Genomic DNA, 14,267 nt, shown 5'->3' with positions numbered 1-14,267 from the left:
GAATAGAAACGAAGAATCTAATTGCTAATGGAACAAATTAAATTGACAATTGCGTAAATTATGTATAACATTTATTAACATTTACATGCATTATTTTTCCACATATACTCTATGGATATATTACGCAAATACTGAGTACTTGTATCATCTAAATAATTCATTTAGGACACATACACGTAAAGAACAGAAATACTACGTTCAAAATTGTCGAACTAATCAACGAAATTTGGCATATCTATGGAAGAAATTCATGAACGTTAACGATAGGAAACCATTGGTTTATTGAGATCACATTAGCAGTTCTGAGATTGTATTCAAGAATAGCGATAGATTGTCTGTAGAAAAATATAGGATACCAATCAGAAGCTATTTCCTAATGAAATACTGATTCACGTGTAATGCAAAAGCATTACAATTGCAATTCGATACAATCCATCATATTGAGTATAGCCAAAAGAATTAATGATGTTTGTAATGAATTAGTACGAATACATATTTCTACACTATCAGATTCAAACAATCCGGCAATATATTTAATCACGTATAAATCATAGAAATTAGTTAACAGATATTGATAATTATGTAACAAATATAAACAGTCTTTATCGTAATTTTTTTAATCAGCCAATTCTGTGGAATTCTTTAAAGAACCTAATTGAATTTTAATACATAATAAGACAATATTTTTTTAGACGTAGATTTTACTTTCATATGACAAAAAAGCAAAATACTTTCTTTAAATTGGTTTTATATACTAATACGAATCCGTGAAATCAATCACAGCTATCTTTGATACGTAACAAAATAAATGCTCCACATTTAGTAGATACTATACCAATTTTCTATTAACTCACTTACTATGTATACATTTTTTTAAATTTACTGACTTTTACGCAAAAGCGTGAAAATTGTTAAGTTACGTAATAAATAAATGTTAGTAAGTTGCTACATTTCAATAGTAAATTGTCTAGCCTGATATGAATCAACCATGAGATGACCATACAGCTGCCGCGGACCTTAAAGATAAACAAAGAATGAAAACTAGAACAGCTAATTTATTTGTAAATGTAAATTTAATGCATACCTTAGACAAGATTCTGGCATCATGCTTACTTGATACCATAATATCATTGCTAAGAAAATACTCCAAGTGCGGAGAGGACATAATATGGTAGCTGTTGTCCCATATGCTAACCAAAAGAAATAAGCCATATTCGCTTGCATTATAAGTAATAAAATTATTGGCAAATGTTGCCACAGAAGACAAATCTTTGATGACGATTTACTATCTGGCTTATTAATACTCTGTAACCTATAAAAGTATTTAATTCTTTTTTTGAATACTATGTTATTATGTGTTTCGTAATAAATATTAATAAAGTTTAAGTAATCAAATATAAATATTGCGTACTGCATCTTACCGCTTATCCACTCTATGAGCTAAGATAAACATAAGTGGTAGATGGAACGAAAATAATTGGAAAAATCCATAAACGTAAGTAAAGGCACCAGGAAGGTAAGAATTATTAACGTATGTTCCCCAAGCGAAAATTATACCTGTATGATTATCTATTATTTCACCAATGGCCCATGGACCTTCAAAGATTTATTAACAACTTATTATTAAAAAGAATTCGGGCACACAAAACAAAAAATAATCATAGATTGCTTACCAATTGTTAAGTACAATGCATAAAGTACCATTGGAAAAAAAAGGCGGTCAACGGTGGATAAGATCCACAATTTTCTGAACCACGCGTAAACAAACTTTACTGGGTATCGTGGTCGATGCATGTGCTTTCCTAATCAAAAAAATAATTATAGTTTCATAGTACAAAATTATGAAACTTATATTGCACTTACTTTCGCACAACACATGAAGGAACCGGAATAGACACAAAGGAACTACTAAGAGGACTAATACTGTTGCGAACAAAAATTGAAACTGGAAGAAAAGAATATGTTTATATATAAATTTACCTTGATCTTTGCACATTTTATACATGTTTTATACTTACAAGGCTGATAGCATTAGACATAAGAAGTATCCTAGGTAAAATACCGAATGATAAACGAGATCCATCGAGAGCAAACGGCTGAGACAATACTTTCTCTCTGCCATCGGTATCTACGACTCGTACCTATAATTAATTAATTCTATTGTCGACAATGCAAAGCATAATTAAATTTTATAACTTAATTGAAATGTTACTTAGATAAAACATGCGAAAAAGAATAATATTTTACTGAACTCGAATAGAGTGTATCCCATTTCTATACTCTGTCGTATTCCATTTTGAGGTATAGAGAGGCCCTTCAACATGTTCACACTTTAACCAAGCAGCATTATCCAATTGAACATCAACATATTTTATCGGTGCTAGTGAAAACGCAAGTATTCTATGAAAAATACAGAAATAATTAATTGATCTTCTTAATAAACAGAAACATATGCTTGAATGTAATGTTTACCTAATGTGTGTAGATTTAATGAGAGACAGTAAATTCTCTTTCCTGGGCATCATGTATAAAGTATGTTTAGGATTGGTAATCAATACCACAGGCCATTCTTCGTGCTTCACATCAATAAAAGAAAACTGACCATGATCGATTGCTGCCAAACGATACCTGAAAATAATTCATGAATACAATAGCAATCTAATTTATATTTTCCTTCAATGCCATACTGATACTGTTTACTTATAACATGAAATAATTAGGAAGCAATAACAGTATCAAAATGGTGTCACACGCATGAAATGTAGATACTTTACATCCTGTTATCTTTCCAATCTGCTAATTCCAACTCAAGGAATCCTATTTGCTGCAGCGTGTACATGTTAGGTACTGTTCCACCGAGCATATGATAATGACCACAGAGATACACCATGCTTTCTTGGTATCTGCCTTATAATACATTTTAAGTAGTTTTTTTTTTTTTTTTTGAAAGTATATTTTGCATTTTATTATAGTTTTAGAATATAATATAAATAAGGGTACACATTCTACTGTTAATTACCTATGATATTTCTAACACCTGTATTAGTATGTGAGAGTATGCATGAAGTAGGATAGTGTCCAAACCATATTAGAAAATCTGCATTATTTTCATAAGACTTATTTACTAGTCCATATATACTTTTAATTTCATGCTCATCTAACACACCGACAAAGTTAAATGGTCTTCTTGGACCAGGTTTTAAGCAAGCATCTATTGCTATAAATGAGTATAATTCAGAACCAACATTTATATTATACATGTAAGACCTTGGATGCTTCTTCCCTTGAATAGAATAATTAGAATAATAATTATTTTTCGACTCTAGACCGACCACATTGAAGTTATCTGAAAATGCATTATAATTATCCAAATTATTTACTATTTAGAGATATTAAACTATGTTCAATTGATTACGATTTATACCATGATTGCCTCTCACATCTAACCACAAAGTCTTCTTAGTGATTTCAGTATCATCTAAAACCTGCTTATAATATTCCCATTCTTCTAATATTTGCTTAGATCCCTTCTCGTCTTTTGCTTTTGCATCCGTGAGATCGCCTGTTGTATTGTAGTATACCATTATATTGTAGTGCATATGAACATTGTAAAGTTTGTATATGTTAAATAACACTTACCCGAAGCAAGCACAACAGAAGGCTTGATGGTGTCCACAGTAACATTGCAAAACTTTTTTAATTCTGTTATCCTAAATGGATCTTGAAATATGCTTATATGTATGTCTGATATCTGAGAAGAAAAAAAAAATAATTGAAGCAGCGAGCAGTAGGTAATGTGTATATTTCCTACTGAATACAAACCTGTAAGAACCAGATCAGATGATCGAATGATGTTCCAATATTGTAAAACTTTGGTCGCGACCATTCTGTCCACCCGTTTCTCCTAGACGAGGTATCATCTAACACGTGCGTGTCGACATTGATCAGATCGGCAACATTCGCTACAAGTATCGACAGTATTAATACAAAGACCAGAAGGACAACTGTTGATTTCGCTATTCTCATTTCCAAAGGGGGTCCGCGAATGCTTTACACTGCGATTTTCTTAGCACTACCAAAGTGACATGTAATTTTTTAGTAAACATTCGACCTTTTACCGAAGCCACCTGCTATCTGTATGGTCTGTATTTTCGGTGTTTACCAAGTCTTTACGTCATAGGTTAGATTTCGTGACATGTGTCACACTTCGAACGACAACATTTACAAAATCGCGAGGACAATCTGAAATTTCAAATTCTCATAATTCTAGCATTTTTCGCGACCGATCGACGATCATTCATCGTCATTAATCAATATGAATACAGAGAGTACACTGTCAGGATTGTCAGGAATCTAATTTACTACACAACACCGAGGCCAAGTTTATCGTGTTACTGCGCATGAGTCACAACGGTATAATGGATCTAAGACAGTGGTACTCATCGACGGATTCTATGCAAATTAGAAATTGCATGCCATCAGGAGCGTAACGACAGTTTGGAGGACTGCTCGAGGTTCATGAGATTATTTCAGGAATTAATAGCTTGGATGCGAAGCCTTGAACATAATCTTATAAATGGTTCCTTTATTTTTGGTCTTTATTGGAAAAGTACTTAAGCAGCCTGTATATAAGACCTCCTTGAATTAAAATCATTTCTCTACGTTAAACCACGCTAACTCTTAAAAAGACTGTACATTCCTGAGTGGCCTTTTAAAATAAAATTATGAATCGAGAAATGAAAGCCACTGAACTGCGATCATTTTTCTTATCCATACTGAGAACATCCGTTCGGTTGATTTTCGCGAATGTGTGTTTCTGAAATAGTAGTGTTCAGTGGTGACATATGTGGCTAATTTTTAATTGAACTACATAATACGCTTATCGTAATGTGCTAACTTTTTATTTCTGACAGCGTCCACTATCTACTGCAATCGTACGTTTATTTTTTATTTATTAATGTACTTATGTCGTTACATTGAAACCAATTTCACGCGGAAATACACGCATTCCCTGCAAAAAGAATTATAGAGAAATTGTGCTTGTACATAACCTATGTAGATTTTTAATGTGTATTTCATCTATTATCCGCTGCATAACAAGAGTTGTAACACGATAAGATAATGACAATAGTCTAACGAATATATTCGTGTATATATATTATCTATACGTTCCTGCCTTATTTTTAGGTCATTGGTAAATTTATTTGTAGACAAAATTGTATAGTAATTAGTTTATGGCAGATAAAAAAAGTTATTGAAGTTTAATAAACGTCGAAATTAAGAAATCAATGATGTAAAAAAGAAGGTCGAAAGTAAAAATAAGGTCGAAATGTATGTATAGATAATGTACATGCACATGCTTGTTGACTCTTGATATATATGTTAATTCGATCATGTACCTTCCATTAAAAATGTACTGGCATTCCATCACGTTAAACCTTTTGCTATAATTAAATGGCACAATCTTGTGCCCAAAAAAATTCAAATTAATTTTTATTAATAGGTTTGCATCATAGTTGCAATTTCAAGTATTGTTTAGAAATGTTGTTCTCTTTGTTCTTTTCACTTTCATAAAATTTGGAGTGAATTTTAAAAATATGTATATGAATTTTTTTCAATTTTGATATTGCAGATGGCATCTAGTACACTCGAAGAAAAAATAAATAAAATTAGGCAACAAAATGAAGAAATTAGAAGAAGACATGAGGTATGCATTATGATTGAATGAAAATGAAGAGTATGTTATATACAGAATATCATATTAATATACATCTCTTTATGTTTGTTCTATAAATGAATTTCATTATCAGGAAGTGGAAGAGGATAAAAAGAATGCAGCAAAACTAAATGCTTTGGTGCAAATGGTACCATCATCGGATTGGCCAGAGAGAAAGGAACCACCAGAATTTTCAAATCCACCTAAAGCCAAACAAAAGCCAGCCAAAGAAAAACAAGAATACATACCACAAACTCATCCTGTTGAAGGAAAGAGAATACATTCATTTGCTCAAGTACATACCAAAATTTCATATTAAGTCTAAAAGTACAGATTATGCTGGAAATATATTTCAATTATACATATTTAATTTTAGAATAACATAGAATTTGAAATATTATACTTTGCAGGGAGAAGGGCCACCACCAGACCCTAAATACAATTTCCTGGCAGATTCTGAACGAGAAGAACCAGCCATGGAGCACTCTAAAGAAACCTCTGGAAATAGATATCACAATAAAGTAATAAGGGGCAATTTTAAAAAGAAAACTGGTGGAAGGGAGAGCATACAGAAAGTTCGTAATAATATTACTCCTACACATTTGGTTGCTTTTATAAAATGTAAAGAACTTTAACTTTACACAGGATAATAAAGTATATAAAGGAAACTACAGGGATGAATCTCAACCAGGATACGATGCGTGGAGAGCAGAACGGAATCGCATCGACGAAGACCGCATTAGCAGGCAAAGAACGGCAGAAGGCAATTGGCGCAGAGAATGGGATAATGATAAAGTATGATCGTATTTTTAGTATCGTACGATGTATCATTACGATAATTTTTTTATTGTCATAAAAGCATGTCACAGATTACATAATTTTGTAAGGACATTATAGGATTTTTTTAAGTACATTTTCATACTCGATTTTCAATAAATTTTTTTCTATAATTTCGATTCTTTTTTCCACGTAGAATCATCCCCTACCGTCTTGTATCATCCATCCCAGAACACCCTGTGCATCGTAATAATGCGGACTACTCGACCAAACATATTCATTTAAAAGATCTATGCATTTATCATAAAATATTTTTAATGTTTATTTATCTTAAAAAATTGTTACGTTTACGTTCCAGATGCATATTATTGACGATGTAACGAAGAAAGCAACAAGACCTGCGTTGGCGGACTTCACAAAAAGAGATCATAAAGATTCCGACAGGAGATACTATACCAATAGTATGTATCATCTTTCATTCATCTTGCTAACACTGTAGCAGTTGCAATATTAGAATGTATTCTTTACAGATAATGAATATGCTAATCATACTCGAGGTGGAGGTCGTGGTTCTCATCGTGGTTCGTCGAAGAACTTCTGTAGTAGTTACGAGAACCGATCTCACAATACATATGATCAACATAGAAACAATACAGCAATGCCAGCAAAAATTCCTTTATCCCCAACTTCTGAAGGAAGAACTGTTATCGCAACTGACAAGAGTATCAAGGTCATGGTTAATCAAAGCAGTACATCAAAAGGGCCAATGATGAGCGTAAAAGGTACCACTTTTTTTATAATCTTCATCGTAAAGTATTGAAATTGTATTCAAATATATTTAAATAGAATATTGTATTGATTGTATATTGAATATTGATTGTATTTAAATATATTTAAATACAATCACAACCATCATTGCTTTTAGTGAACTCGCCGAGCATAGTTGGAACAGGACGAGTTGGTCCACGACAGAGGTCCCGAGTTACGTACAGTAGTCAGTCAGATGCTGAATCACCCATGTTCGAAGCTGAACCCTTCTTTCGTCAAAAGTCATTTGAAGATAAGTCGAAAGGAACTTACTTCAATAATCAAAAGTCTCCTAATGTAAAAAGGTCTCAGTCATTGAGGAAGAAGGATAGCGAGTCAAAGTACCCGTACTACCAGGGAAAAGATCTAAGGAAAGAAGATAACGATGCTAATTCTCAGACGTACCATGAAGGTGAGTTCAGATCTTCCGCGCAAAAATCTTTTTCTGCTAAATCGCCGAAGCCTGTGAGGAGGATCCTGCATACAACAAAGCAGGATTCTCCAAGCGAGAATACCTCTAGGAAACATGAAACTCAAGAATGCATGGATCAGGATTCAAAAAATAATATTGTAACAGAGAACAATGCGACACCACAAATATCTAAATCTGTCCTGCCATCTGATCAGACTGAAACACTTAATACGGAGAGCGCGGAACAGAGTGCTGAAACTAAGATTACAAACGAAATAACATTGGAAAAGGAAACGGAAAAACTTTCATTATCTTCTTTATCAGGTGTAGAAAATCCTGGAGAAATGACTGAAGATAATACGAATATAAATAGTTTCGAAAGCAAAGCTGACTGTTCACAGTTACTTGTGAATAACATAATAGAAGATTTGCAAGAGAATAATACGTCTTCCGTGGCATCGGTTTCAAGTAATGTTGAGTCTAAAGAGGAATTTGTGCCAAACGAAAGCAATAATGTCCCCAATGATATCGTTAATTTAGAAAAAGCTTCTTCGAGCAAAGACAATCAGCAATTATTGGAACAAGTCAGCAAACAACTTGTGCCAAATGAGAGCGACAATGTCGCTGATGATATCGTTAAGCTGGAAGAAGCTGATTCAAGCAAAGATGATCAGCAGACATTGGAACAAGTTAACGAAGAACTTGTGCTTAACGAAAGTAATAACGCTTCCGATGGTATTGTTGAGCTAGAAAGCGCTCCTCTTAGAAACGATAACCAACAATCATCAGAAGCAGTCAGCAAACAGGTTGCAAATGACAACTGTGATAATATTAAAGATGAAGTTACTGAACAACGAAGCTCACTAACGACAATCGATCAAGTTGCTCCTTCGTTGGCGATTGAAACACATTCTGTGATAGAGATTAAGAATCAATCTGCATGCAACGAGTCAATAAAAGAAACACCAGTCGTGGATGAAAGAACAGATGAGAGCATTGATTGCTCTAATAAAAATTCAAAAGACACTGCAAACTGTAGCGAGGTAAATCAGGAAAATATCACTAATGGTGTAAGCGTGGATGAAAATTCGATAAAAAAGAATGAGAAAACGGAAGAGGTAAAAGATGTTGAAAAACTATAAAATTTTGCAATAGGAACAGTATCAGTTATCAATAATACAATCGAATGGATATTACATTAATGCTTTTTGATATCAAAAATATTTTCATGTAATGTTGAAAATGTTCTCTTGATATATAATCTGAAATAGATTTTACGAGAACGATGACTATCGTTACATTTCCTTTTAATTGCTAGAAATTAGATTATTACTTTTGAGTGTTGTACTCCGTTCAAAAGTAATCTTCAAGAGAATAAACAAAATATTATTTAATTTATTAATTCACAGATGTTAATGAGAATTAAGTTTATTGTTGCATTAGTTAAGATTATTAAAAGATATTTTAGATACTTTTAATATGACGCTTTCGAAATCAATTACTAATTAAGTGACACTAATGGCGCACAATGATATTGATGTTACTTCTGTAATTCTTTATGATTTAAAATCAGTGATTTTTCTGCGTTAATGTTACAGAAATTTTTAGTTTACACATGTTGGAAAGAATGTATTAGTTTTGTTGAAGATTTCAATCATAATTTCGATTACCGTGGACGGGTAACTCAAGAACAATCGTTGCGTATAATTAATTTTAAACAAAGAGCAATGTTACGATACTTTATAGTCTATACATACATATATACGTATATGTATAATATACATACTCATATTTATTTACGTCTTTTGACTAAAAGATTATTTATTCTATGTTTCATATTTTTTATTATATAGTACTTTTGTTAATTTCTTCCTTCATATTTTCATTGTTTTTACTATACGACGTAACAATCAGTTGATACAGGTTTATAGATTTCTTTATTCTTTTTGTTTGGGTGCCATTTATCACCTTAAAATTGTTCCTCAAACGCTTCTCTGCTATAATCTTCGATAAGATTATCAAATTCTGTTACCAAAAGTGGTGGTGCGTAATCCAAAGCCTCCATCAAGTTTGTTATTCTCAACCACAATTTTATATTTTTAAGATTATTCTGATACACGAAAAATTGAGCAAATAAAAATTGTTAATAAAGACGTATCGTCTACTCTTTTCTTGCTTATGCCATACAACGTCAAAGAAAAACTATTAATAAATTAAATAATGTTTCAAAATACGGCTTACTTTTATCATTTCCCTGTAACACTGACAAAACTCGTCGTATCTTTCGAGACTCATGTTTAACAAACACAAATATCCCCATATATCCGGATTGCAATTATCAATTTGATTTGCTTCTGACAGAGCCATCTCTGCCTCTTGAAATTCGTTCAGCTAGAATAAAGTATATTTTTAAAATTGTTTAAAAGTTAACCAACGCGGTTTGATATATCTAAAGATCCTCCTTACTTCATAACAACTTATGCCAGCGCCTAGCCAAGTTTGCGAGGTCGGCGAAGACTTGCATGCACTTAGAAAAATTCTTTTAGCGCGGTCGTAATCGCCAATTTTGTAACAATGATATCCCAATCTAAGAATCAAAATTATACGCGTTAATTGAAATTACTGACAAATTGAATTATTCTTATTACCTGACTTCCACTAAATGCAAATCGTTGGGTCTGTCAAACAACATACGCGTAAATTCATAACATTCCATAGCTTTTTCATCGTCGCCCAATTTGAAGTAGCAATGTCCCATTAGACTACTGATTGAGTAATCCATTCCATATGTGCATTTGACTTCTTCTAAATGAGAAAGTGCATCTTCGAATCTGCCAGACAGATAATGCTCCACTGCCATGTAGTATAGAAAATGAATAGTTTGATTGGAATTGGACATTTCCTCTGCTAATGCAAATCCTGCAAACTGGAGATGATTGGAATACAATTTTTTCAGGCATAGAAACATTCAGGTTATTTATTACAATTTATTCAGTATTATTATTATATTATAATTTGTGTTAAAGATGTCCTACCTCACAAAGGTGCAATTTCAATAAAAATACTGCTGTCATCATATAGACGTTATGCTCAGGACAATGATACATGGACCAAGCGTGTGGTTCTTCGGTGAGTTGTATCGTTCGATTCTTGTCTTTTATACATTTCTCTGCTACACGCAGGGTAAGATCCACTCCTAGGATATTAACAGTTGGATGATATCAAGTATCACTGACCTAATTTTAAACATTACCTGGATAATACTCTGTTTGCATATAAAAAAGGTGCAAAATGACCCAACCCTCGAAAAAACGTGGATAAAAATCAGTAATAGCTTTCAAGAAAATTTCTGCCTCTTCGTAATCTCGATCTTCGTACAGAATTATCGCATAAATTAATAATCTGAAATCACGAAGTTTAGTTTTGACTTTGATTAAAATTTATATTTGAAAGAAACTGGGACTAGAGACTTGCTTACGCGAACACATATTGCCTATTCAAAGCAAGCGCTTCTAAACAGCATTGTTTCGAGCGTTCAATATCGCCAATTTTTTTTAAAAAGATCGCATACTTTGTCCAAGGTTCTGGGTTATTCTTATTCGCTGTTATTGCCTGCGAAAAGAATGGAGTATTCGTGGGCTCATGCAGCGATTAGAATACTTAAGCCAATGAATTAAACATCGGAAAATTTAATATAAATATACAAATCGGATTAAATGTTATTAGATTTTATAAATTAACATTTCATAAACATAATATAAAATTACTGTCGTGTAATAACGTCTCGCTTTGTGTAAATCTCCAAGCTCGTAAGCTTCTTCAGCATAAAAATACGACAGCTCTAAGTTCACAACATGCGGTAGATCTTCTGCATTTCGACCTTCGACGATTTTGTTGATCGCTACGTGCATCTGTTCCACCAAGTACGTGTACACAGATGCGATGAAGTTCTGCGTAAACAAGTATCAATACAAAATATAAATTATAAACGCAGAATATGCGTTTTAATGCATTTTAAGTACCTGAGTTTGATTGGAATCGACTAGGTTGGAAGGCATCTTAAATCTTTGATCTAGCAACATTGTGACTTTCGTTCTCAGTGTGTTACGCAAGGATAAATATACTCCAGTTTTGTAAAGATATTGCGTAAAACATGTTAACTCGTCCTGAAATTTACACTCATATTTAATGCGTTTCGGCTGCGTAATAAGTGTAATTCATTTACCAGTTTAGGATCATAACAATATTTTTTGTGTTTCTTTTCTTCGCCAATAGTTTCGACGATTTTAAAAGGCTCTTGGTTTTTCTTATTTTCGTCGCAAAAATCCTGGCTTGAAAAAATAAGAATTCAATTATTGTAACATTTAAGGTGCAATTAATTGTTGTCATACTCGGTAGCTTTCTGTGATAATTTCTGCCAATTTTTGTATGCAATTCATGTACTGTTCTTCTGCTACATCACTGGTATACACGTAGGGTGGCTTCTTCTCTGTTTTCGGAATCAAATCCTCCATACTGTAAGGATAATATATTAGACATTTTTACTCGCATATTAGACATTTTTACTCACATGTTTGAAAAGTCTCGCATGATTCTGCAAGCAACGAGGGGTTGATAGAGTTCGACCTCAACGACAATAATGGTAGGTTCTCCACTTTGTGATGACAGAGCTATACTCGAGGGAACTTCTACTTCTCTTCCGAGTATATCGGATTGCCCAGATTGCGAATGCTAACATTTCGAAATTTCACAGCTCTTAAACAAATTTAAATACATTGAATAATTGAAAAATTTCGAAAAAATTTTACCTTCGACGTTTTATGTTTCTTTTCTCTGTCTTTTGATTCTCTGACCCGCGTTTCTAAAACGAAGATGTTGTCCTCGAGGCCAACAGTTTCGGTTATATCTGTCGCATTATAGGTGTACAACTGGCCCACGACTCGACAACTTCTCTCTGTAGAAATAAAAGACTTTTCTCTGCCAAACATTTCGCTAATGCATTCGCAAAACGTTCTAGCGAGCAATGTAATTTACTTCCTGGGAAAATCAGTTCCGAGAGATCAACGTAGCATTGATACAGTTGCGACTTGGGCGATGGACTGGCTTTGGATTTTGCGGAAGAACTTCTCTCTATCAACATGAATTGGAAAGGCCAGTATTTGTACTTCGTAATATGATTCCGCATCGCCTCGATTCCAGTCTTCCATATGATACATCTATTTACAACGTTCCATTCGATTCGCGGAGCGTCTTCGCATACCTTTTTCTAAAGCAACATTATATTTACACAGATCCTTTGTTTTCTGCTTTATTATTACACTCTTCAACGATAAAGTGGCTTATGGTTAATTATGATAATAGTACCGCCAAGTCAATCTGCTTCTTAAACATATTTTTCACTCCCATAAAGTCACAATCGAGTTTGTACTTGGACAATCTGGCACGATTTTCTACATTGTTTAAACTATTCCAGCGCTTAGTCCTCTCAACATCACGGAACCCTGTCCATTTTCCATGATCGAAAATTAGTTTCTCGGGGACCTGTCGTCAAAGAGCGATTTTGTTGAAGAGAAAAATCTACTGTACAAACGTTCAGTTAACAAAATTATACCTCGCCGTCGACGTACGCTATGGTACCAGCTTTGTACTCTAAATTCTCCGCGAATGATTCTGGTAAATTGTATATACTTTCCACTGTGACGTTTAGAAAATTAATATTTTCGTTTGTTTGAATTAGCGGTACACCACTTTGAGAAACTTTTACAGTCAGAAGTGGAAGATCCTGCCATGGGACCAGTGCACCATCGTAAGAGAATTGTGGCGTTTCTAGTATCAGTTTCTCCGTGAAACACTGTTCTCCTGAAAAATCAGTATATCGTTAAGTAACGATACCAAAATTAGAGCAATCGTAGTAATTTTCAAATAAAAATTAATTGAAACAAGGATGCCAGAACCTAATACTATTGGTATTAAATCAAGATTACAGCTGCCCAATGATCTTGACGACGAAATGGGCGCAGCCTTGGCAGTGAATATTGACTTTTTCTTAATTTCAGTGTTCAAGACACTGGATTGTTCTTCCTCTTTATTTTCCGTTTCATATTCAACCTTTACTGCAAATAAAACATTATTTTAGTTTTAGCTCGATATAATATACAATGCAAATTGTATCGGATTTATACTTAATACTGGAGTTGATACGATTGAATCAAGACTTTTTCTGTCATTCGCAATAATTGACAAATAAACGACGAAATCGATATTGTAAACTGCTGATTCTTCCTCGCAGGTTGCTTTTACAGATACGGGAGTGCTTTCACCCAAAACAGTTCCACTGTGCTCCACTATAAGTGTCACGCTTATATCGTCCTTTCTGATCTACATTTTACAGGAAATATTTTATTAGCTTTATTGTAATAACCTCCTCTTTAATTTACAGTCATTAAAAACGTTTTTTTTTATAAAACAGTTTTACTGCACACTTACAATATTTTCAATGGAATTTATATTTATTTCGATTTTATTCTCGTCTGACGACTGCTCCATCTTATTAAA

At 33.3% G+C, this 14,267-nt stretch overlaps 3 protein-coding genes across 5 annotated transcripts; 1 reads left to right on the top strand and 2 right to left on the bottom strand.

Annotated features, from left to right (window-relative positions):
* Positions 1-72: 72 nt before the first annotated feature.
* LOC128882173 (transmembrane protein 62-like) lies at positions 73-4,405 on the bottom strand. 2 transcript variants are annotated; one of them, XM_054133748.1, is made up of 13 exons: positions 3,823-4,405; positions 3,640-3,751; positions 3,425-3,562; positions 3,020-3,346; positions 2,775-2,907; positions 2,473-2,628; positions 2,253-2,400; positions 2,019-2,141; positions 1,864-1,945; positions 1,674-1,802; positions 1,422-1,596; positions 1,085-1,312; positions 73-1,016 (listed from the first exon to the last, which is right to left on the bottom strand). In XM_054133748.1, exons 1-13 carry the CDS (start codon positions 4,024-4,026, stop codon positions 983-985), a joined length of 1,989 nt encoding a protein of 662 aa, XP_053989723.1. In that variant the 5' UTR covers positions 4,027-4,405; the 3' UTR covers positions 73-982. The 2 variants fall into 2 exon arrangements, with proteins under 2 accessions (XP_053989723.1, XP_053989724.1); XM_054133749.1 differs by lacking the exon at positions 73-1,016 and having other exon boundaries at positions 1,174-1,312; positions 1,412-1,596.
* Positions 4,406-4,739: 334 nt separating this feature from the next.
* LOC128882171 (protein kinase 4-like) lies at positions 4,740-9,865 on the top strand. 2 transcript variants are annotated; one of them, XM_054133745.1, is made up of 8 exons: positions 4,740-4,934; positions 5,633-5,707; positions 5,811-6,011; positions 6,127-6,291; positions 6,362-6,511; positions 6,852-6,954; positions 7,024-7,275; positions 7,419-9,865. In XM_054133745.1, exons 2-8 carry the CDS (start codon positions 5,633-5,635, stop codon positions 8,852-8,854), a joined length of 2,382 nt encoding a protein of 793 aa, XP_053989720.1. In that variant the 5' UTR covers positions 4,740-4,934; the 3' UTR covers positions 8,855-9,865. The 2 variants fall into 2 exon arrangements, with proteins under 2 accessions (XP_053989720.1, XP_053989721.1); XM_054133746.1 differs by lacking the exon at positions 4,740-4,934 and adding an exon at positions 5,252-5,331.
* LOC128882186 (cilia- and flagella-associated protein 70) lies at positions 9,682-14,258 on the bottom strand. The gene is made up of 18 exons (XM_054133768.1): positions 14,199-14,258; positions 13,895-14,090; positions 13,667-13,825; positions 13,324-13,571; positions 13,077-13,253; positions 12,747-12,978; positions 12,521-12,666; positions 12,283-12,443; positions 12,104-12,227; positions 11,735-11,878; positions 11,480-11,662; positions 11,191-11,324; positions 10,966-11,114; positions 10,748-10,908; positions 10,361-10,638; positions 10,179-10,299; positions 9,955-10,103; positions 9,682-9,829 (listed from the first exon to the last, which is right to left on the bottom strand). The coding sequence occupies exons 1-18, from the start codon at positions 14,256-14,258 to the stop codon at positions 9,682-9,684; spliced, it is 2,970 nt and encodes a 989-aa protein (XP_053989743.1).
* Between the last annotated feature and the right edge of the window lie 9 nt (positions 14,259-14,267).

Source organism: Hylaeus volcanicus, unplaced genomic scaffold (assembly GCF_026283585.1).
Source record: "Hylaeus volcanicus isolate JK05 unplaced genomic scaffold, UHH_iyHylVolc1.0_haploid 12258___fragment_2___debris, whole genome shotgun sequence".
Classification (NCBI taxonomy): Eukaryota; Metazoa; Arthropoda; class Insecta; order Hymenoptera; family Colletidae; genus Hylaeus; species Hylaeus volcanicus.
Note: the sequence above shows the minus strand (reverse complement) of the source record. Positions and strands in the feature narration are given on the sequence as shown.

Coding starts and splice junctions, on each gene's coding strand:
- LOC128882186 (XM_054133768.1), bottom strand. CDS start 14,258: ATGGAGCAGTCGTCAGACGAGAATAAAATCGAAATAAATATAAATTCC. Junction 12,444..12,520: donor AGAAACATAAAACGTCGAAG/GTAAAATTTTTT, acceptor TCGAAATGTTAG/CATTCGCAATCTGGGCAATC. Junction 10,639..10,747: donor TGAAATTGCACCTTTGTGAG/GTAGGACATCTT, acceptor AATCATCTCCAG/TTTGCAGGATTTGCATTAGC.
- LOC128882171 (XM_054133745.1), top strand. CDS start 5,633: ATGGCATCTAGTACACTCGAAGAAAAAATAAATAAAATTAGGCAACAA. Junction 5,708..5,810: donor AAATTAGAAGAAGACATGAG/GTATGCATTATG, acceptor TTTCATTATCAG/GAAGTGGAAGAGGATAAAAA. Junction 6,292..6,361: donor GAAGGGAGAGCATACAGAAA/GTTCGTAATAAT, acceptor AACTTTACACAG/GATAATAAAGTATATAAAGG.
- LOC128882173 (XM_054133748.1), bottom strand. CDS start 4,026: ATGAGAATAGCGAAATCAACAGTTGTCCTTCTGGTCTTTGTATTAATA. Junction 1,946..2,018: donor TGTCTAATGCTATCAGCCTT/GTAAGTATAAAA, acceptor CTTTTCTTCCAG/TTTCAATTTTTGTTCGCAAC. Junction 1,803..1,863: donor CCTTCATGTGTTGTGCGAAA/GTAAGTGCAATA, acceptor TTTTTTGATTAG/GAAAGCACATGCATCGACCA.